The sequence below is a fragment of the Sabethes cyaneus genome, chromosome 3, assembly GCF_943734655.1.
Source record: "Sabethes cyaneus chromosome 3, idSabCyanKW18_F2, whole genome shotgun sequence".
Lineage (NCBI taxonomy): Eukaryota > Metazoa > Arthropoda > Insecta > Diptera > Culicidae > Sabethes > Sabethes cyaneus.
In genome coordinates, this window is record NC_071355.1 from 220,008,477 (window position 1) to 220,033,654 (window position 25,178).

The 25,178-nt window shown below is 38.2% G+C and overlaps 1 protein-coding gene across 3 annotated transcripts in view; it reads left to right on the forward strand.

Annotated features, from left to right (window-relative positions):
- Window positions 1–25,178, forward strand: part of LOC128743743 (1-phosphatidylinositol 4,5-bisphosphate phosphodiesterase classes I and II) — a 158,383-nt gene that overhangs the window by 65,606 nt on the left and 67,599 nt on the right. For all 3 annotated transcript variants that reach the window (XM_053840396.1, XM_053840395.1, XM_053840397.1), the window contains exons 3-4: window positions 11,413–11,559; window positions 21,646–21,783. In XM_053840396.1, the coding sequence (XP_053696371.1) occupies window positions 11,413–11,559; window positions 21,646–21,783 (285 nt within the window). The remainder of the gene's footprint in view (window positions 1–11,412; window positions 11,560–21,645; window positions 21,784–25,178) is intronic.

A 25,178-nucleotide genomic window follows, 5' to 3' on the forward strand; every position in this document is an offset into this window, starting at 1 on the left:
GACGTGGTACAGCACAAGATGTGTTTCAAAATAGTTTAATACCGCTAGTGATGGTGGAGTCTAAATAAATATCGCACGCTGTTAATAACTTTGGTAGCGAGGTTCTTTTTTATTAGTCCTCTGTGGTTCAAGGGTTACGCAATATCGGCCATTCACAAGGCTTGAGAGAAAAGTTGCGTTCGAATCCGGTGATAATTTGGTTCTCATTATTGCTGGATTTAATTCGCGGTTCTCCCAGTTTGGAAAAAAAGGAACGAACTACGTACAACTTCCCCTCAACTAATTTTTTGCTCTTTTCCCTTCACATCTTGTCTCACCCTGGAGGTACTATAAACACCTTTGTTTCATTGTTTTCCTCTATCATTGATCAACACTATCATCATAAAAAATATTCGTTTAGTTAGACAGTCCTTTTATCCATACTTTTATTCATGCCTCGCGAGTGCAGAGTTAATCTCGCAGTCGAAAAAAAAACAGAAATTAACATGCACATTTTGCTTAATGTTTATACCTCGTTAATGTTATTTCAGTACCGTTGAAATTATTTTTGATAATATGTAAAATTACGAGTTTCGTATCATTTTTGTATTGTATTTATGTCAGTTTTCTTGATATTTTTGTGCCTTTTTGGGTCCTTGTTTTATCTTTTTGTTTATAGTATGTTTTATTCAGTGCTCCAAAAATTTACAGCCCTGTATGAAGGCGAATATGAAACGCATTAGGCACGTTGTATTTTTTTATCTATCAGCCCATGGAGATGACTACTGAACTGCTGACAGTGTTTGTCTTTCTCAGTTTTCTACCTTGAGTATTTCTCGCTGAAACGGGGCCACTACTGACACGAGGACTGACTTTTGCGCTTAATTGGTTGAAAATGGTTAAAAAATAAGAACTACACTTTTGGTACCTCGACATAGCGGACCCCTCGGTCACCAATTTTGAATTTTGAGCAAACCTTGAGATCTATATCATGTGATGTTTCATAAATTTGCCATGGGGTCAGTCCCGGAGTAGTGGTTAGCACTCACGCCGAGGACCCGGGTTCAAATCCCAACCCCGAAGAAGTCATGAACACAATCTGTTAAAGTGACTATAATCTAACAAAAAAAATTGACATGAAACAACTAACAAATAGCTCGATTCTGTAAAGAAGAAGAACAGGGTTTTTAAATGGAGTAAAATTTTTGTGACGGCCATCTTGGATTTGGTCGCCATATTGGATTTTATCAAAAAATCGCCGTTTTCAACAGAAGCCGTCGATTTTTTTTAACTTCGTTCATAAACCCTATCTCTTCTCTTTACAAAACCGTGTCGTTTGTAGTTTGTTTCATAGCAAATTTTTGGAAATATCGCAAAAATTATATGAAAATTGTGAACCTTGCTACAAATATTGTTTTATTCAGTTAATGCCATTGCACACCTAATTTTATGAATATTTCTTGAACTATTTTTTTTCACCTTTCCAATGGTGGGCTTAAAATGTAAATCGGTTGGGGGGCTCATGTTGAAAACGGCGTTTGTTTGATAAAATTCAATATGGCGACCAAATCCAAGATGGCCGCCCAAAAAAAATTTACTCCATTTGAAAGCCCTGTTCTTCTTCTTTACAGAACCGGGCCATTTGTTAGTTGTTTTATGGCAAATTTATGAAATATCACATGCTATAGATCTCAAGGTTTGCTCAAAATTCAACTTCTTTTGAACCTGTTAGACCCCTTGGCGCACGAGGGGTCCACTATTTCGAGGTATCAAAAGTATAATTTTTATTTTTTAACCATTTTCAACCAATTAAGTGCAGAAGTTCCAATATTTGAAGACCTCGTGTCAGTAGTGGCCCGTTTCAGTGAGCATTACCCCCCTTCAAAACAATTCATTCATGAATTGCAGTGCTGAATGATTTCTCGACTAACCTGTCAGTAAATTTTCTTGCTCTTGACTGATATTGTCGCGTTGTTGCCAGTTCAAAATGAATAAATGATTCACATTTGATTTCAAACACTACTGTCGAGAATGAATGAATGAATGTAAAGTACAACATGAATATGAACGCAAGTGATTCGCTCGAATCGTTGGTTTCAGGTTGGCAATGCTGAGGTAATTTCATCTGTATACTAGAAACAGCAAAGAATGAGGAGCAGTATATTTTGAATCAGTTCAGGCATATTGCTTTAATTGAATGTAAGATTTATGCAGGCATGTCTAAACACTAAACACTAAATACTACGTGTCGCACAAACCCCACGAAATTTACTTGAGTCGGAACGCTACGACCGTGCCTGATGAAATTCGCTATGTGCGCGAAACGGTGCTGCCACCTTCCCAAGTTTGTTCTATTTGTGAAGTCTGTGCACAGGTTTGTTAAAGAGTGAAAAGGATAGACAAAACTTTGCACCAAATCTTCACAAACTTTCCATATGGCAGTTCCATGAGAGTACATAAGATCGATTTGTGCTTACATAGCGAATAAACCGCTCGCTCGGAAAAAGCACCCTCGACCCGTTTCAGTGTAGTCTTTTAGACAACGGTGTTTTAACACGTCGGCAACACTCGGGATTGCGTGCATTTACTGCGTAAAAGTTCTCGGATAGATGCTGGCCGATCAGTGTGAACTCGTTCCTTTTTCTATTTCCTTTACTCATACGGCCAATTGGAATAAGTATGAAGCGCCTCCATACGTGCTTTTGAAAGCTTGACACACTCGCCTACGGTCGATCCCGATTTCAGGTAACACTCGGAAATGTGCTAACCGAGAGCATTGAAAACTGGGTCTGAAAATATATCAAATTCTACGCCACCGGTGTAATGCTTCCTACACTTCGTGTTTGTTTGCCTGTACGCGAACGGCATGCAAAACGAGATTAAGTTTGTTGAATCGTCTTAGGCAACGGTACCGACCGTGCAGCTCGGTTCGGTGTTTTGCCCATGTATGGATTTATAGGCTTCTTCGTCTTCAGCAGCATAGAGCCGGGGTGGCTCGTGCTGTTTCAAGCACTCGTCTCCATTCAACTCGGTCTTGGGCCACTCGTCGCCAATTTCCTAGTCGTCTCAGAAGTCGCAAATCGCTTTTGACCTGGTCGAGCCATCGTGCACGTTGGGCCCCCTGTTCCTGGTGCCGGTGAGGTTGTTGAAGAGGACTATTTTCGTCGCACTGTCGTCCGGCATCCTTACGACGTATCCGGCCCACCGCAGCCTGCTAACCTTCGCTAGATGTACGATGGGAGTCTCCCCAAGCAGTGCCTGTAGCTCGTGATTCATACGCCTCCGCCACTCTCCGCTTTCAGTTTGTACTCCGCCAAATATCGTCCGTAGCACTTTCCGCTCAAACACGGCAAGGGCGCGTATGTCCTCCGTAAACAGCGTCACGGCTTCAAGTCCATAAAGAACTACCGGTCTAATAATGGTTTTGTACATTGTTAGCTTCGTGCGGCGGCGTACGCTTCCTGATCGTAGCTTTTTACGAAGGGCAAAGTAGGCCCGATTTCCCGCTTGGATGCGCCGCAGGATCTCCTTACTACTGGATTTATAGGCACTGGGTTTATTTTTGCGTGACTATTGAATTATATCTCGTACCATTTTGAGCAATTTTTCTATTATTTTTGAATCATTACTCTGTTATTTTTGAATTTTTGGTGCCATTTTATATTTCTTTTAATTTTTTTGTTATGATTGTGCCTTTTTGGGGCTCTTGGGGTTATTTTATTATTGTGTAATTTTTTGTTTTTTCTTCGTTTGTGCCGTCAATGCTGTGCTTTTTGGGGCCTTTTTTGTGTTATTGTTTATTTTTTGTCGTATTTTTGGGTATTTTTTATTCTTTTATTTTTGTTTGTTTTCGCGGATTTGGTTTTACTTTATTATAGCGTCTTTTTTGTATTATTACATTCCATTTTACTAAAGATTCTGATAAAAATTCGATCGCAGAACGGAATATTCGGTACTTGCTGACAGTAAATCAAATCACTAAAATAATAACAAAGAACAGGGCGGCCAGTTCATATAACTTTCAGCATATTGAAGGTTGTTCAAAAAGTAACCTCGTTAGTTTGAGGAATCGTTCAAATTTAGGAACCACAATAAATTCGATTTATTGACGAATAATTTTTTTAATTTTTGTAGGCCATTTCTGAAACCTTTTTGTATTATTTTTGATTTGCAAATTTTGCATTTTGAATTTGTTAAATATTGTTTTCTGTCATAAGTCCATAAACTACGGCCGTGTGCGAAATACCATAAAATACTTAGATCCCTCGATCCAAACTGTACTATAATTTTGACAATTAGATTCCGGTTCGTGGGTTTTTAAGTAGCTAGTCATCAGGCATACATTAGTTATAAAAAAACGTACGTTATAAGCAGAGAATTGTAATTTAACCAAACATAGAGCATCATCCCCAAATCATTGTGTACGACATCAAGCTGTGTGCAGAAGGGGGGGGGGGAGGGGGGGACACGTGATCCAGTGTGCTCCAGCATTGTTACGCTAGTGGTTATTGGGCGTGACAATTTGCGTTCTAAGGATGTACTTTGTGTTCTTTTTGAAATTCGGTTGAAAAAAAAATCTGCTCTACAACGTTTCGTTTACACTGCTAATTACGATGTTATGACTTGTAAGCTTCTTGTATCTGTCTACATAGATATCATGATATTAGAGTAGTAGGATTTGTGAAGACTCGTTATCTCTACGCAAATGACTAATCAACAATGCATTGCCTTGTTATCTTTATCACTATGCGTGATATATACATGGATAACGTCATTCACCTGTCGTCCAACAAAACTTGCTTCAAAATGTACTGGCTGTTCGTCTCACCTCCTCGGTTTCCTTCTTAACGTACTCTGGAAGAAAAAATAGTGTTCTAATATGCGGTTTTACATAAAGAGGGTCACTTATTTAAGGGTGTACATATACATTTGATAAAAATGGCACACGCGTAATTGAGTACCAAAGTTTTACCTTTTTGTTGGATTCTTTTGAATCCTTCAACTATTAATTATTCCGACCAGCATCACTTTTATTGTTAGATTTTATTTCTTATTTCGAATGTACGCACTTTTCTCTCCGCTTCAACCAATAAATAGCTTCAACCAATTTTATAGCCGCTTTTTTTCTAGGCAGGATTTTGTAATCATAAAGATTTGTTTTCAGATTTACTGCTATTTCAAAGTTAGAAACATTAGAGTACACAAATATAACGGAAAGAAGCTTTCGGTTATTAGCTTTTGCCATGCTCTAAAGTTCATGCATTTTTAGCCGAACTTAGGAAATCTCATTAGCAAACAGGCGCAAACCGACGACGGTGGTAAGGGTTTCATTTTATATCTATCGCCTATTAAAGTTCGTTACATCGCTACATATGATGGTAATGAAATTTTGTCACATGCGCAGCGCAAATTTCCTATTTGATGCCTTCCGTCTCAGTTAGGAAGGCTATTAAACTTCAACAGACAATGCGGGCCGAAACTGGCAAACCCCGTCCCACATTTGCACAAAGCTTTTGATTCAACAAGCTGTCAGATTTTATCTTCAGCCGGAGGTTGTCATAGCCGATAATTTATTTTATCTATTGGCTCTCCCGGTTGGTAGGTATTGCGAAAAAGGGTTTCCCTAGGATGAAGAAAGATTTATGACAAGTTTTATCGTACATTTTACAACGAAAGACAAGTAAATATTTAGATCCCGTAGGATTTTACCGCATTACAAAAACAGAAAATTTCATTAATTAGGCAAACACTGGGACCAAATGTTGACATTCATACGTTGCCTATTAGTGTCCCCTAACCATACCCAAAGCGGATTCTATCAAAACGTCTTCCAATTTAGGGGGAAAATTTACATATTTTGTATGTGATTGGAAGAAATGCCACAAACCAGGTGGAAAATCAACCGGCATGTTTGACAAAAAAGCTGTAGAGCACAATGTCTGTATCGGAAACTTTCTAAATAAATCAATAATTCATTTTCACAAAAAGTTTAACGATATTCCGACCGCAGGATATCCAAAGTTAAACGCTTCGTTTCATTCATGATTCGTATATGTGTAACTGATTCTCTCCACTCGTAAACGTGCAAATTCAGCCCGCTGCTGGTGCAACTGTGGAAACATATGTCCTTATGCCTTTATGTTACTGCCAGGCCAGTGGTGTCAAGCGCATCCGAAAGAGAGGCTACCCACGAACAATGAATTCCGACGTTTAATATTCATATTTTTGTCAGAAACTCTCGACTGCATGCTCCTTTTACGCATGCATCGATGAATCCAGGCCTGATATGAATATTCCACCCGGTACATCCGTCATTGTCGTCGTTTCACTATACAGAATGTTCCCCAGCTGCTGGTGGATAGGTACGAACGGTTAACTGTAAGGATTCATATCGCGTTTGTACCATGAAGTGCACACAAAAACGCACCTGCTGGCTGCTGGGCAAATTGAGGTCGATGTTCGTCCGATGCGCGGGACTCATAAGTTTGATGAGTTCCATTTTCTACGGTGCACAGTTTATTACGGTCGTCATGTGTGCTACGCTGACAGCGTTGATATCGCGGCATTGTGATGAAGCGAAGTGGATTGATTGAATTAGGTTTCTGAACTGTACAAAATCCGCGAACTCTACACACTGTGAAAGCGTGACGGTGTTGCTACGGTTTCTGGTTGCACTATTTAGTTGTTCCAATGCTAGGTTGCAACAACGTGATATTGTGACAGACTTAATTAACTATCTATTGTTTTGACTTTATTTAAAATTAGATAAAATCAACTTAAATAGCTGCTTCCAAAAGTCGTCCCAAAAATTGTGGCACAGGCTAGCGTCAAATAATTGAATGGAATACTGTTTTCAACAGCAAAATAATGATAAACGACGGCAGCTGATAGTATTTCCGTTGAAATGTGTTTTTCCTGAGCATCGATGCTTGTCTAACAATCCAGTCGCCATGTTCGAGTCTCTACTATTGTTAGAAATAAATAGGAATATTGCCAAATCCCTAAGAATATCCAAGAATTCCAAATCCCTAGGTGGATGGAAAACTTTCGAAAGATATTTGTCCTGCGTAAACAATTTCGTCTGTGGTTTTCATTGTTGTTGATAAAATCAAATCGGGTAAAGGTTTTGGTTGATGTTTTAACAGTGGATACTGAATAAGAAAATACTTTAGCAAAAGGTTGGTTGCATATAAGCAAACAACGATCATTTTCACAGTACATTAAGCTTTCCCCATAGGGTGCTGAATGCTTTCGTCTACGTTCCTGCAATATACACTAAGTAAAATAAAAATACACCGTTATAATTTTCTACATTATTTTCACAAACTTCTAGGTTACAATTCTGGTTTCTTGTTGCTTATCATCTGTTTACTTGTTATTGATGTTTTGAAAAATCATACGGGTTATTTGGTAAAGTACAAACATACAATCTTAATATATATATAAAATAGTGCGAAATCAAATAAAAATAGCACCACTTTGAGCAGTCATACAAAAATAATATCGGCCAATAGGAGTGTCTGGTGCGTATACGGAATGATAGAAATTGTGAGCATAAAACAAAACTAGCTATTAGACTACCTAATATAACGGGCGGCAGTTGTTTAGTGAGTACAACATTCGGGTACCAACCGAAAGAGCCTTGGCGTGAGCTTCACATATTATTGCACAACCTAATATATTTTTGGTCTATCTCGAAATTTTCCAATTCAACCGAACGTGACCAGCTTTGCTATTGATTATCACAAAGAATTAGATCACCATAAAATGCACACTGAGAATGTCTGCTACTCTCAAGCATCATTCTGATGGTTCGTTGAGCAATTTCAGCTGATCTAGATCAATCGCGGGCAACTCACGGGCGGTCTATGCTATGCGCAATTAAGTAATTACGGTGGGAGCCCGCACAGTACCAATTATTGAGTTATTCGGGGGATTATTTTATAACAGTTATGGTTTGTATCATACAGGCGCCTTCGGTCTGCCGGAAATTTTTAACAACACAGTCACCTCGATGAAGAATGGGCCCAAAATAGTCGCAGCAACTTCATCATTTCTGGCGACTATACCTCAAATAGCGTTTTTATTAATAGCGTTTTATTAAGACTTTATTAATTAAGTAAATGTTATGCTAATTACCAATTTGTATAAAATCTTGTCTCGAATAAATATAGTTTCGAAGTATTTTCTGAATATTGTTCAGGTTTAATGGGCCGAAAATACCCCGGGTGGGGTACCCTAGGTGGAGGTGCAGTCATGTGTGGAGGAAGATTTTCCTTTAAAGTAATGCTTCCTTTGGTATGGATTACAATGAAAATGAAGTCGGAGGACTACGTAAAAATGCTGGAGATAAGGTTGATTGAACACGGCAAGGCATTGATGGGCCCAGATTATGTTTTCCCCCGAGATAATACTGTGTGCTCATAACCTCCGGATCTGAACCCGATCGAGAACTTTCTGGTCTTGTTTATGAAAATGGCAAGCGTGTCGACATCTAGCGGTTGACGGGAATACATCATAAAACTTATTAAACAAATCGCAGAACAGTAGGACGAAAGGGAAGAAGATATAAGTAAGCACGACGAGTGGAAGACAGCCTAACAGCCTGTTTGATGCCGAATGCCAGAGAATGAGTGACGAGAAGCCAAGCTAGAAATCGCGTGCTCACTTCGGCTACACTTCGGAACAAAGAGAGATATAGAGAGCCTAGACCGGAGCCAAAACTCTCATCATCTAGAAAACTAGAAAAACTCAATTAAGATAATGGCCAACTAGATTAGACAAGTTCGGGGAGTACAACTTGCAAACTCATCATCTATTTGCGGACTTTAAAGCAGCGTACCATTCAGTTAGTCGAAATAAGTTGTGGCAGACAATGCTTTTATTTTGGTTTTCCAACGACGCGATTCGTGCGACGCTGGATGGACCGAAATCTTGCGTCAGAATAGCGGGTGAGACCTAGAATGTCCGATGAAAGAGTAGCCTAAACTATTTTCAGCAGAGAACCAGTACAGTAAGATAGCTCGTGCACACAATTCAACTAATAAATACATCGATTTGGGTGAACGATTACTTTCTGTCCATAATAGACGAATGAAAATCTTGTGTGTGACGAAGCTATCTTACATGTGACAAACTGGCTGAGATTTGTTTTTCTAAAAAATATAAGTTCCCATAAATTGTACCTGTCTAATTGAGTGCACATGTCCAGTGGCCAGGCAGGAAGTATAAAATTCGTCTCGTGTCAATGCTTTGAATACTTGCAGATATAATTTCATCAAAAGCTCGGAATAAAGTACGGAACGTGCTTAGAGTAACAAAAATAGGTCTGTAACCCTACATATTGAAACATGTAATGAACTTATCAACTGGATTGCCCTATTATGAGGGCATATTTCCACATTCAATATTTTATTTATTACGATATACCACCCACAATGGAAGCCATTTTTCTAACGTTCACCTACCTACCTACCACTTATGTTTGGCGAATCTAAATGGTAGCCATATACTTGTTGACTTTCATTTCACCCGAATCCAATTGACCTGATACTTGGGGAAAACACAGAAAAAAAAGAAATACCGGATGAAGTTTAGCCAAGTGGAAAAATAAACGATAAAGAAAACATCTACACGCAACGTGAAAGCGCAACGGAGAGCAGTTTTCAAGTTTTTCGTCGTGGTCCTCGTCGTCATCGGGTGCTATTTGTCTGCAATTCGGAATCGGGATGAGAAAGTGACAGAGGCCACTTCAGAGAAATGCTACCCTTGTGTCTTCGCCGGAAATACTATGCAGAGAGCAGCCGAGGAAAGCGTATACGTTTACGAACCACAATCAAAAGTGATATTTTATGTTTCTTCAAGCTTACACAGTCAATAAAGATATTTTACGAGTAAAAACCAAAGGAGATTCGAGTGGATTAGTTCCTTGTCCTGGGGATCATTGAAAGTTGAATGTATCGTCGTCGTTAGGAATGAATACACCTAAGTAGCTTTACAGAATCTTTAGCACATTTCTGTACCGTGTTTTGCGACATTTTTATTTCGAACTAAATTGATGTGCTTTTATACGCGTTTTAGGAGATCCGTGATAAATAAGCGTGATTTCAAATTTTGGTCTCTGTTATTGCTGATCACCCAAAAATTCGTCCAGCGTCTCTTTCATGTCAAAATGTCACACCAATTGTCAGAATCTCGTTCGGTCTAATATAAGCAATGATATGGAACTTATTGGACCATTTCTTAGTTACAGGGATGGATTAGAACAACACATAAGCACTAGTAATAATCAAAACTATAAAAAAATTACTCGAATTTTTGTTCAAATTGTCAAGAACTGATGCTTTATAAGAGTTTGTTTGACCTGCATTAAGACATTGTCAGATGAATGTATTAAATAAAATAAATGAATAAATAAAATCCTATCAGCATTTAAACTAACTGCTGTTCAAGTTCGAAAATTTCTCAGCGGCTGCATTTGGATAGTATTGTTTTTATTCATTATGTAATTTCAGACAGATATTGATTGATATTGGAAGCATAATCTGACGAATAATATTCTATGGCACCAGCAGATAATCACGAATCAGTATTTAAGATTGGACTGATTTGTTTCGTTGAAACCGAAAACCTCTTTGGTTAGATTGTAATTGCCCTTAAACTGATCCGCCCTGAGGCGTAGTTTTTGATCCTGCAAACCGTTAACTTGGAGATTAATCCTTTTGAAGTGGTGGCATTTACGCCATCGTTGATTCTGAAATGCGGGAAACGAGATAGTAGTTTCGGTCTGGTGGTCTAAGGGCTCATAATGAGCTTTACAACGAAATCTGTGTTAATTGTAGCTTTTTATCTGTTCGAATCACTCCTGAGCTGCGGTGTGCTGAGAAATGCTTCCAATTCTATACTCCGGTGGCTATCCGAAGCACCATCGCGTGCAACTCCCAGAACGAGATTCAAGTTTGATGAATGATGCTTATCCTTTCAAATAACCATTCATCTTATTCAAATCATCGTTTCGTTTTTCCCTTCGAAGTGTCTTGAGACGAATTTAGATTCGCATTGAAACCGACAGGCGACGTAATTACGGCTATGAATTCGCATGGGCGTACTAAACAAGGGATCAATATTGGTGACATTTATTTTGATGTTGGTCGCCGTTTTTGTTTGTGGCTATCGCAAAATCGGTTTCCAGCTGATTTAAAATCGTGATTGGCTGCAGAGTTTATTTTAATTTTATTGATTTTCTATTATTATTTGAGTTGGGTAGTGAGATAAGTGATCAATCGATGTCGACCTTTTTCATTCCACTTAGGAATTTATATTTGGATCGTTTATTTTCAATTTTGACTTGTTTAATAATAACTTATATAACTTTATTATTATTTTTCAGTAATTCTAACATTTCATGTGCTTTCTTATCTTCTCTAATTTCAGGATTCTTGCAATGGCACTCCTGTGACAGTTCGTGTTGACGCCAAAGGCTTCTATTTGTATTGGGTGGATCAAAATCACGAAATGGATCTGCTGGACATTGCCACAATCCGGGATGTTCGAACGGGTCAATACGCTAAGAAACCGAGGGTAAGTTGCAAATTAAATATGCTGATTTAATGGTTTTATCAGTCTAGAAATGTTGAAAACAATTTGAACAAAAATGTTAAATTTTTCAAACCGGTATAAAATACTGAACAAAAGCGTCGAACTGGCTTTGACAGCTGAATACAAAGAATGACAGTTATTCTCAGTCTTTATTGAAGGATGAAGTAGATTCTAAAAATAGCAGAGTTTACTTTCCGAACATTCAGTATTTATATAACCTCAATTTCATAACTTTTCCTCCGTCGTCGTAGTCTGATAGTCACTCGGCTCCTCCAAATATCAAGGAGCGAGAAACTATTTCACAAGATATCTGCCAAAGAATCGCGCTCGAAATGATGACTTACACTATTACCAATTTCACAACTGATGAAACAAGAATAACGGTTCCATTCTTTGCCGGAGTTGTAGGACAAACCTCCTTGAGCGAGTAAATTGCTTGCTTCGCTCGAATGAGCTTTCGGTCCGTCTTCCGGCTGCTGGCGTGTGATGTTTTTCCCTTTGCCGGAACACGTTTTTCTGAAAGCTAGCTCATTTGCTTGCATTGTCGACGGGACACGGACACGGTTGCTTGTCTTTCTCCGTTCTAGGCGACAACCAAGTATCGATTTTCGACTGCAAGGAGAACCTTATTAAAGCAAATATATTGCCGTAATTTTGCGACACCATAAAGCTGTTTCTATTCAGTCGCTTTAGGTTGACAGAGTCGCTGCTCTAACTATAGAACGTGCTTGAACTTAGAAGTCGTAGGATTTGTTTTTCCATTTTATGCTTGCCTTATAATTGTTTGTATGCAATCAGCAGTACGATTAATCTTACCATTTATAATTGTTTTTACAATTATCTATGGATCTCTTATAATACAACTTTCCACTCATATCTTGTATTTTTTGTTACTATAACACAAACTAATTTATAAATTTAATTACTTTCCTTTAAAAAAATATTCATCTTATCAAAACCATTCAAGCAATATCATAAAGTCATTCATATAGTCACGACAAAAACACACGAGATGCCACAGAGAAAAAGGTTGTGTGCATCGGATTTGTGATTCATCCATTCCGAAGGGAGTATCCGTGAGCCGGCCCGGCCGGTGGTAGTTAATCATCACCTCAGAGCTTAAATGATTATAGTTGTCTAGAGTTTCATCCTACCCCTAGCTTACAGCAGAGGGTGTTGACCGTTCATAGCTCTGATGACAGCTTTCACCAATCGGACAATCCGTTTTCACACTTCGCCTGGGGGATTTGCTTTATAGAGGCAGAAAAAAATATCTTCTAGGTGTGAAGACAATTTTTTTTCTATCATCAACATAATAAACCCAGGGGCTGTTTACCTTTATTGTATCAATTTCGACTTTTGATTCCATTCAAATTTGAAGTCTCTATTCCAAAACAATTAACCAATTGGTTCATTTCTTCCACTTTTAAACAATTTCCAACTCTTTAGTTAAGTAGTCCTTTTTTCACTGAAGTATTTAGCACGATAAACCAAGCATGCTGATAAGCTTTCGCCAAAGTCTGTGCCCGCATGCTTCATCGTGCCTCATCCCGGTTTACTTTGACCAATCGTGTGGCTCGACTGGCGACTGGGATGATGGCAGCTGAAGGAAATTGCTTTATGCTATTTCCGTCAACTAATGCACTTAGTCTGAAGATGAAAGCCAACGAATGGGAGTTTAATTGGATTTCAGTACTGGTTACAACGTACTGGGGAGGGCGTGTGCTCTTCGAATCGTTGCACGTCCTTGCTCTCTCCGTTGAATCTTGCGTTCTAGTATAACGCAGAGTTTGCTAAAAATTTTCTAGGAGGCGATTGATGTACCTATTTATGTTAATTTTTAAGGGAATATGTTTGGTTTTCCGTTTTTCTTTCATTTTTTTTCATGTGTGGACTCATCACTGCGATCAGTTGGGGTCAAAAAGAAAACAAAGAGAATTTTTTAATCGAGCAAAAAAAATATGGATTTTAGTCATTTTTACTTAAAGTTTAAACGTGAAAACCAAATCTATTCTTGCTTTTAATATGTACGTTATTATTTAGAAATCTTTAGAAATCTATGAAAAAAAGACAAAAACGAAGAAAATTTTTTTGGCCGATTTTCGGAAATTTCACTGTTCGAAGAGCCGAGCCCACAGTCACTTGATTTTATAAAAAAAAATTTAACTCAAATCCTACAAATTATTTTTTGCCCCCGATTTTTCAAACCAACTTCCTGGGGGGGGGGGTCCCTTATTAACAAGACTTATAAATAAATAACAGAAGTAAATGAAAAGCATTGAGCATTGCCTTGCTTACTTTACATATTCTATTACAAAAAAAAAAAATTAGTTTAATTGTGCCTGAATAAATGATGTGAAAGTTCAGTTTAGTTGAATTGTAAAAGCAGCAGACGTGCGATGTTACTCCCTTGCGGTTCACCAGAAATTTTCTAAACCGATCTGCACTTTTCGTTAATATTTTGTGATGTATGGGCTTTTCTTTGTCACATGTACCCCAGCTAGCACCAACTCGAATATCAATGTACGAAAACTATCGAAAATATCTCCTAACAAACTCGAAATCGTAACTAAAGCTGGATAAAGTTGGATCAAGTTGATTTTCTGTCGTATATAATGATAATGGCTGACATACATACGATTTTCAGCACAAAATCGTAGAGTAGTACGAAGCGTCTCGCGCTTAATCGGATATTATCGTATATAAATACTTATATAGTCGTAACGCTCAAAATTATTCGTAATCACGTATATCGCCTCCAAAATAGTACGGATATGCCAATTTTGCGCATGAAATACGATTTATTTAGCATGTATATCTGTACGTAATGCTGATTTTTACCTTTTTTATACTTATGAAAATGCTAGCTGGGACACCAAGGGTTACAGCACCCACCTGTGGGTATAGTAATCGCTCGGTACTACAGTTAATCACGGACTCGGCAGCGTGCCTAAACAAAATTACTACGTTATTCGACATAGACAAATGTGACGAAATAACCACATACAATGGATGTTTGGTATCTGGAACTGCAGATCACTAGATAACGTGGGTGATGACAGAGTGCTATTCGAACAGCTAGAACCTCAGATGTTTGGCGTCGAGCACTGCAAGAGATCTGTCGCAAAGACGAGACGATGTAGAAGATCCGTGGTGACAAGGCTAGATGCGACGAGCAAACCCAAGCAACAATGTGAGTTTTATTGTACTTTTATGGCGGTTTTCATTACCAATTTTGCTCTTGAATGCCATTGATTTGCTCTTGATAATCCTGCCATTTGATACCCCATTTGCCATATTTTCGAAGAGAATACTAAATGACCAGTTTTGAGTTCCGGTAGAACCGACAACGGATGTTCCGGAGTGTGAGGCGTAAGCCAGCGCTCTACAGGATAGTGTAAAAGTCATTATCAGTGACTATAAATAAAATGAATAATTTTTGCGCAGTCAGTTAAGCAGATTTCTAATTTTATTTCATCTGTTACTTATGACGCCAAAAAAAATCCCACCGCGAACTGAAATATCTCCGGAAAAATGGAACCATAATTTACCACCATATTTTTCCATTAAAAGCCAATCCAATGTGGTTCTTTTAAGAAATGTTGCATAAAAATCGATTGAATATCAGTGGAAATAGAGCCAAAAGTGTAACTGAAAGTACCTTCATTTTTTAGGTCGGGGACGTAAAGGTTAAATGAACTATTTGGTTCGGTACCACCATAGATGAATTAAATGATACGATGCTATCATTGTTTAATGAAGTATATGGTTCGGTACGACCATAGATGAATAAAATAGTTCGGTAGATCTATCGATAAGTAAAACGATTGAGAACGTTCATAGTTCAATTAAGCAAATGGATCGGTACGACCATAGATGAATGAAATGATTCGGTACGATCATTGTCAAATGAAGTACTCCATTACGCACAATGTCTTACTGCTTTATATTGCTTATTAATGCGATCTTCTCTTGAATACTCTTCGACGGTGTGGAATCCACACTACAACAATGATATATTGCGCATCAAAAATATCCAGCGCAGATACATTCGCTATGCTCTTCTTTGAACCTCTTACTTTGAACCTACTTATGTAACTCACTCACTCACTCACTAATGAGGAATGTTGTCAACTTCTTCGACTCGACACATTCCAGCTTCGCCGCGATACCTCCCGCGCGATGGCTATCGCAGATGTTTTAACCGCCCGCATCGACCGCCTAGACATCCTCCAGTTGATCAGAGTAAATGCACCCTCCAGAACATTAAGAATGGTTTTACCACTATGTCTGACTCTCCGACAAGCCAACTATGGTGCCAACAGTGCGATTATAGCTGGCAAAAATTCTTCAACGGACTGTCAGTCTTTTTTTTTTGACTTTCATCTGTCTCCCAACGTACTACGCTCAAAAATAATCTGTTGATTTTATATTATGTAAATAAATGAATAAATATGGTTCGTTACCACCATATATGAATTAAACGGTTCGGTACGTTTATCGATCAGTAAAATCATTCAGTACTATGTCAGAAAACCCGGCACTATGTGTACTATGTCAGTACAGTGGACCCCCGTTCGTTTGAACGATTCCTCATGCAAACTAACGGGGTTACTTTTTAATTTGAACAACTGGTAACCCGAAATATGCTGAAACCACTGTGAACTGGCCGCCCTGCTCTTTGTTATTGTTTTGGTGGTTTGTTTTAGTCGGCAGTTGCAAGTGCGAATATTGCATTTTCCGATCGAATTTCTATCTTAATCGTTAGGAAAACGAAATGTGAAACCGATTAAACACGCTAGGTCAGTACAAACAAATCGTGTTTATGTGCATTGTCTGCATAAACAAATGATGTTATGTTGAGAATGACATTTGAACCATTTTTAATTTGCACGTCGTGCAAACCAGCGGGATTCAGATTAAAAAGTGTTCAGATTAAAAATGGTCAAACGAACGGGGGTCCACGGTATTATGTAGTACTGTCAGAAAACCCGGCAATAGCACTATGTTAGAAAACCCGGAGGCTCACCCCTCAACTGATAGCTTAGGGTGTCACAACCAAACTTTTATATATTTTATATGATTTATTTTATTAGGTTCTATGTTTGAGAAATTGTATCTCCTGAAACTAGGTTTGCTCCAAAATGATGCCTTAGCGTGAGTTGTTGAAAATTGAGTTTTAAACATCAAAAATTAAACACAAAAATTAAACAGAATGTATCAGATCTCAATGATTGTGAAAAAATAGTTAAGTACCTTGTTTCACCTACTTTAACATTTCTAAAAATATTTTTTTAAATTTTGTCCTGAAAAATTGCATTTTTTCATAAAACTCAAATGTGCGGCCCTTAAATCGCGTCAACCAATGTTGACGTCATATAAAAGTTTTGTTGTGACACCCTAAGCTATCATTTGAGGGGTGAGCCCCCGGATTTTCTGACATAATGCTATTTTGGGACACTCTAATGTATAGGGTTCGGTAGCACCATAGATGAATTCAATAGTACGGTACGATGGTATTGAATGAGGTATATACGACCATAGACGAATTAAATGATTTGGTAAGACTATTGATAAGTATATCTCAAGGCATTCCGATTCATTCAAGTTTTGCAGCAGCAATTGAATAAAGCATAGGATAAATTGGATGGTAAATTAATCCGTTCGCATTAGAGGTCAGTTTTTGATTCTTGAACAGCTTTTCGTTTTTTTACATCACTCTAAGCTTATCGATGTAGTGAAAGTTGAAAGCCCTTTAAAAGCTCATTGATGAGGCGAAACTTTGACACCATGTTGCTGTTTTTGTTCGGAAATCGCTAGTGCAACGAAATATGTGCGCAACTAAATATCTATTGACTAATTCCAGATTATAGACTGATTGATTTTATGAACAAGGGATGATGGATATGATCAGTTAAATTCATTTTCAATTAACAATTATATTTTGCTGAAAGTTCGTTGATATATAGCGAATCGATAAATGGAATGTAGGAAATTATAACAGTACTGGAAGCACGTACTATGTAGCGAAAGAGCCGTGTGCCAATACAGATGCATTTTAAGGCGCAATATTATACATAGGGTATTGTCGTTATCGTCGGGCCACTGTTATGGTCGGGCAATCACGATTTTACAGTTTTAGTAACTCGTGATATCTATGTTACAACCATTGTAAAACTTCTTACTGTGATAGCAAACTTTTCGGAATATTGTGAGTTTCAATCATGTATTCAAAACACCCGTACTGAATTCAGTGACTAAATCTTACAAAAAAAGTTTTCCAGGCGCCATGAACTTTTCTTCAAGAAATGGTTTATGAAATGCAATTATCGAGATAAATTTTGAAAACGTATGAAGTGTGTTGTGCTGCACACGAAAATTATAGAAAAAATCCCCTCCAGTAAGGTGTTTAGGAAGACCAAGGTGAAATACTAGAAAAGCGCTATTTGTAAAGGTCGGGCCACTTGCGTAGTCATGGTTGGGCCACCATAATTTTAAGCGCAGAAGCACAATAATCGCTAGAGAATGTCAGTCACGTAAAATGTGATGAAATAAAGCAAAATTATTACGATAAAAACCTAGATTTTTGAGTTTTTTTCATTGTTGTTGTACACTTTGTAAAAGGTGATTGTAGTAATATTGATTTTACAAGATCGCCAGAATTTCGCATATAGGTACACTATATGTGCCGTTGTTTACGGAATTCGTTCTTTTCATGTCTCTATATAGAATTTCAATACGTATGTCTTAGATTTTTCGCGGTGGCCCAACCTGTACAACATGGCCCGACGATGATAACAAATTTTTGTCTTCACGTAAATGCCTATAACTTTTTTATTTTTCAAGCAATCAGTTCAAAACTTTCCGGAAATATACCTTATTCTTAGACCTTTGCAACGATGTATTTAAATTTCCAAAATTCCTTTTGAAACGAATGTTATGGGTGAACTCCAAAACATGGCCGAACCACGACGACATTCCCCTACGTCAAACGGTAGCCTTGAATGAAATATATAGTTCGGTACGGCCATAGGTGAATTAAACGGTTCGTTACGTCTATTGATAAGTAAAATGATTCGATACAACCATTGTTATGGTAAAATTAGCAGTCATCGATTCTGCCAGTTTCAAAAGCAGTTTTTTTTGTTTGAAACAAAAATTCTGTTATTGAAAATATATTCGCTGTGTTCAGATTGACAAGACGAAGGCAGTATTTACATTTTTTCAAGCAGAACCCAAACAGGGCCCAAAAACTGCTTCCGAAATTGGGGTCTTCGACGAAAAGTTAATGACTGCTAATTTCACGTTAAATGAACTATATGATTCGGTACAACGTACAACTATAAATGAATTAAATGATTCAGTACTATCATTGTTGAATAAAGTATATGGTTCGGTACCACCATAGATGAATTAAATGATTCGGTAGGATCATTTTTGAATTAAGTATATGGTTCGGTACGCGCGGAACCGAAATGAATCAGGAAGTACCTACAAACGATAAATCTATCAACTGAAGATCAACAGAGCCGGGTTAATGGGTGCGGACTTTATGGGACCTCGTGCTACTACGGATCAAATTTTCAAACGCCAACAAATTCTCCAGAATTATCGTAAGTACAACGGACTCGCGCATCATATTTCATCGTGCATCATCGTATCAACGCATCATCGTGGGTTTCAGGGCAGCATACGATATAGTCGAGCGCGATGAGCTATGGCAGATGATGCATGAGAACGGTTTTCCCTACTAGCTCTCGCGGCTGATCATAGTTCCTATAAAGTGAGTGCTGTGCAAGGTATGTGTTTTGGGAGCACTCTAAAATCCTTTTGTATCGTACAGAGGTTTGCGGCAATGGGATGAACCGTTCATAATGTTATTTAGTATCGCTACTGAAGCTGTGATCCGGCGAGCTGGCATCGAAACGAGAGGAACGATCTTCAGCAAACGTAACCAGCGCCTAGGTTTCACAGGCGACCATGATATCATTATAGTTCACATATTTGGGGCCTGTGGCAACCGCCGAAAGGAATACGAGTAGGAATATTCAACACCGTATTTGAGCTGGCTCAACGTGTTACATCCCAGCAAACAACAAATCGTATAATAATGTGTGCAAATCATCTTAAATATCGCTGAACAAACTCTAAATCGTACATAAGGCTTAATAAAGCGCACCCTAGTTTACATTTATTCGTACAAAATGATAGTAACTGATTCACATACGATTTTCGTCACAGAATTGTATAGCATTATGGAACTAATCATGTTGAGTCGAATTTCATCGTATACAAATACTTATGAATGTGAATTGTTTTCATATAGTTTGCAGTACGTAGTACGTGGTTTCGTGCATCGAATGCGATTTTTCTAGATATATATCGGTACATATATCATATTTGCTACTTTGATATACGTACGAAAATGTTTACTGGGATATGACTCGACCAGGTTGAAACTGACTTGCAAGTGCCGAGACGCTGGCGCTGAGTAGTCCAGGACCGAGTACTGTGGAGACAAGTTCTTTATATAGTACGAGTCAGCGGCTCTAAGGCCGGCCATGAAGGCGGAGGAGAAAGGAATTTAACTGGGATTATTTTTAATCAAATAAGTGGGTTGAGCTTATTCTATAAACTCTAAGTACGATTTATACGGCAAATTCAAATTTATAAGAGAAATAGGAAAAAAATAGTTTTCTGAAGAATCTTTTTCCATGGTTTTGGACGCAGAATTTGTTATATGAAACCTGTATTGGTCTTGCTGGCTAAATTAATATTAATTAATATCATACTTTTAACCATGAATCACTCTAGTTATTTCATTATGAATAGCAACCAGCCTCAACGGCACTGTAGCATAACAGTAAATCATGCAAATCAGCTGGTGGAAGGTGGAAACGCCACTTGATTAACTTTCATTCGAAAGCACTCTCCCAGCCGGGCCGTGAGTTAAATGTTTGCGCTGATTGGAACATATTTAGCTGATAAAACCACCCGTTCGTTGATGCCGATGCGGTGCGGTGCGGTGTGGCAGATGAATAGGCACAATGTGAAAATTTGCGCAAACTGGCCCGCAATGAAAAACGTTGATCAATGCTTTTTAATCAAATTTGCGAGATAACTTTTGCCGAATGACACGCACACACACACACACGCAACGCACAACTATTGTAACTAGGTGGAAAATGCTTTAATTGAAATTTATGTGGGTAAGTTAATTGGAAAGTAATTTACTCACCGCAAAAACGCGCCGGCTAGGAAAATTAGCGAGGCATTTTGATTAATTTAACATTGCAGGAATGGTGCCGTAGTTCGGTTGCCGTCGGCATGGAAGCTAATCATATTATGTTGCTTTTATTTCGCTACAATACTTAACGACCTGTTAACAGGTCGTTTGTGGATTGATAATTTTACTGCCATTTTACTGAGATTTTCTGTGGACGGTCGTTAAGCGAAGATAATTTGTAGTGTGGATCATGAATAGTGTAACCAAAGATTTTATTGCTTTTTAAAACAATATCAGACATTACTACATCGGTGCAATTTTTTCTTTTCTATTTTTCTATGGTCAAACTTTTATATGCATCATTCTCTTTTTTGCTCTACAATAAATTTGAATGGCACCAATTATCGTAAAAATCATTTCATCCGATTGTCTGTGATACATAAATCTGTATTGTATCATCTACTGTTGTTGTTTGCGGTGGCCATAGTGTTGTAGATTTAATGTCAGCATGGGACCATAAATTCGTTTGCCATATTGGCTCTGGGGAGGTAGATAAATGCGTCGTTACAAGCATTCAGCTTCGTGTTGTGTTTGTGTGTGCGTTGAAATGAAATTAGTGTGACAATAGCCGTTTTCGCAGGGGAATACATCATAAATTCGCACTATAAATGCTGTTCAATCCGATAGGTGGTTCCCGGGTACGCTGTCGAACCAGTTCGATTATCTGTCGAAAACCCAAATTTAATAATGTTGTAACGCTTCTGGCACAAACCATACATAACAGGTTTTTGTTTCTGATTCCCGCTCACGGTCTCACTCTCTCCCTTTTTCTTTTTTCACAGGACATTAAACTGCGCCAGATTGTGACAATGGGCTCCCAGGATACTCTGGAGGAAAAAACGGTGACCGTGTGCTACGGAGCCGACTTTGTCAATGTGAACTTTATGAACTTTTGCTGCACCCGGAAAGAGATTGCCCGGGTAAGTCGTTCGATGATTGTCTTTTTTATTACGTTCTATGGGAAATTTTTAACATCCACCGGTTGCGGAGAGAAAAAAAACAAACGGAGTGTCGAGCTAGAGCTGCAAGATAAATCATACAAAGTAGTACTGGTATTGTCCCGGGAATATTATTTGTTAGGCACGAAATCGTTTTTTAGGTTTTTGAAACATTTCAACCAAGCTTTCCAGCAAGTATCCTTTTTAACTAGAATTTTGTTAGACAAATTGAAACCTATTTCAAGTGAATTCACAAGACTGAAAATAAACAGACTTGTTCAAGGAAAATGTATGTCTACGCTCAAAATTATTACAATCTATTTCAGAATAAATATTTTTTGAAGAACGATCAGCCTAGTCATCCGGGTTCAACAAGACGATTGCTTTTCTAACAATATCCTACAAGAGAAATCAAAACAATTTTGCTGTATGAAAATCCCTTTGCCTGGAAAAATTGTCGAAGCTGTTATCGAGATATTTGAGCTGTACAATTATTGAGCTGTATTTGAGCGAGATATTATAAGCTGTTATCGAGATGCCTCAGTTCGTTGTTGAGGAGTGCACGTTGCCGCCTGTCAGCATAGGTAAATGGCACTTTCGCAAGGCTGCTATAAATTTATGTAGACGCATGGTCGGCCGTATCTACTTGCCATCCACGTCCTGATTTCTCCTCTGCATCCAACGCGGGCGGGCGGCGGCGTTCCGGTTGATGGAAGATATTATCGATCTCCGTTTCCCGGGAGCTTACTTTGTGTGCTCAGGTGAAAACGCAAAATGTTACCCGATTCGACAAACCTTCGCTGAATGATTCGCTTAACAAAACTTTCCAGTCAGTTGGCGTTTGCCTCGCACTGCACCGTGCTTGTCCATATTGATTTTTTATCTTTGCTATTCATTAAAAAGTTACAATATCTTCATAAAAGATAAAAAGAGACGGTTCGATATACGGAATACGTAAAAGTCGATAATTGAAAGTAAAATTAAAACTATTTTTTCAAACAGCAAAATTTCTACAGCATATAATTTCTTCGGTAATGGATAAAAATTATGATTCGGACTCCTGAATTATAAAAAAAATTGTGATGTGAATATAATGCTAGAACGAAAAACTGTGCCATCACTAAGCGAATCGATAGTCGAATTTTTTGCTGAGGTTTCTTTTACATACTGCTGAATCGAGCAGCGTGTTGTACGAGCTGACATTACGAAAATCTTTTCGTTATTCCTCTGGTTCATCCATAGGTACTATTAGGATTGCTATTTGAATTGATTGCACGGCTTATGGATGTGGCGGCTTCTGCTATCATTCCCACAAAAACTGCTCCGGGAAAATGGGAACAGGAAACTCTTCTTGTAGATTTATCATTCTTTTTCTGGATTCTGTCTTGTCGTAACGATGTTTTCATGCTTCGGTCGAATGTCAGCATTGAAGACTCTTTATTTACACTAAGTGCATAATTTTTCACTGGCAATCTATGTAATGTTTCTGAACGAAAAACTGTTCCTCTTTTCAAAAGACTTAGTTGTTAGAAGACACTTCAGGAGTTTCAAATACTGTTTCGCTTCACTTGATCAGTAAAGATAACATCAGTCGGGTGTCTATTCGGATTATTTTACGTTTCCCGTTGCACTGTTAGGAGGTCCATTGGACAACAAAGGATCTCCGTTCCACAGGCCTGTTATTGGCACGCACCAGCGAGAGCGTGCATTTCAACGTCGAGCAACCGCAATCGACATCAGATGCTACTTGCAGCTGCTTGCTGTACGGGCATGTAATTTCATATCGTACACGTGCGCGTATTTGCCTTCTCATACTGTATTGATTACCTTCTGCTCGCTTCAGCTCCAAGTGTTACTCGAAACACATCAAGCCTGTCGTCTGATCGACGTTTATTATAAACATACATTGATGGATTGGATCCGATACCGTTCACAGTTGCGCCGTATGTTTCAATAGCTACTAGAACTAGGCTCGATTTGTGGTCTAGGAGTGAATGCAACTTTCGCATGCGTGCTAACCATGTTTTACTTCGAAGTGGTAGTTTCCATCGCGAAAAGAGAAAACCGGTGGATTATGTCCAATGATAAACCAATCGGATCGCGCTGTGAGAAAGTGCGATAATCAAATGGCGTGAAAATTGCACAGCTAATGTAACTTGTCTCACTTCATCACATTCGAAGGTGATTCATTCAAAGTATTTGACACACTACCGTACTATGGATAGTTGCTTCCATTACATCGATTATTTCTCTTTATTTATCAGTTCATTAATACATACCGAGTACCACATACTTTTTTTGTGAGAAAATTACGAACAACTACCCAAAATTGCAAGCCCCGCTATAAGATGCTATTAAGTTGTACAACTTAATCCTGCCGATGCTACGTCATATTTATAGCTAGCAAAAAATTGGTTTCATGCAGTTGCTTGTTCCCCATTTTTAATATCCAATATATTGCTTATATCTAGGATATAGAAATATGCATTTTCTTCCAAAAATGGATTGCCAGTTCGTAAACAACAGACTTCACTCCGATAGAGCACGAAACGGTTCATTCAAATTACATTATATCTCAGCAGTTCAGCTGAACGAATTTGAAGCTGCCAAGCGAGCAGTTCCGGTCCTGAGCAAATAAATTAGATCAAACAATGTCGTAAGATTTACGATCATAAATAGCTGCATAAAATCCTTTTCAGCCAAACGTATCTATAAGCATCATTTTCTGCGAGCAAAATTTCGCTGTTTTATGCATTCCGGCAAACACGTACGACGATTGGGATGTAGTACTTCTATCTGTAAAATAGATATATAGCTTTTGCGGAAACACAGAAAAAAACCGAAAGTTTTATAACGACGACCGACGACTACGACGACTACGAGATCGTTGTTAAAATGGGGATATTCTTTTTTTTTGTCGTTATCCTTTGTCACGTCTGACACGAACAAAATCGAGCATGCTGTTTCGAAAACTGGTTGGTTACAACCCGACAATCTGTGTGATCTAATATAATGGTTATAAAATTGTGTTGAACTCTAGTCGACAGTTTTGCCAGAGTATTGATACTTTAATACATGTTGCATTGCATGCCCACCAGTGATGCTTGGAGAGCAGTTATATCGTTGTGTGTGACTTGTATCAAACCATAACGTGATTTGCCAATCCGAACAATGATTTTAAGAAGGAAGAAAGAGGTGTTTACTATGCAGTGAGTTATTTTGAATGGGTAGATACAACGGAATGTCCTGCAATCTTTGTCTTCTGTATTTCAATTTATCTTAGATTTAGAATACAAACATTCTGTAATGCAGATATGGAATTGCAGAACAGTTGCAGGCGATGTGATAAGATTTAGTGTAATCAAACCTACATATAT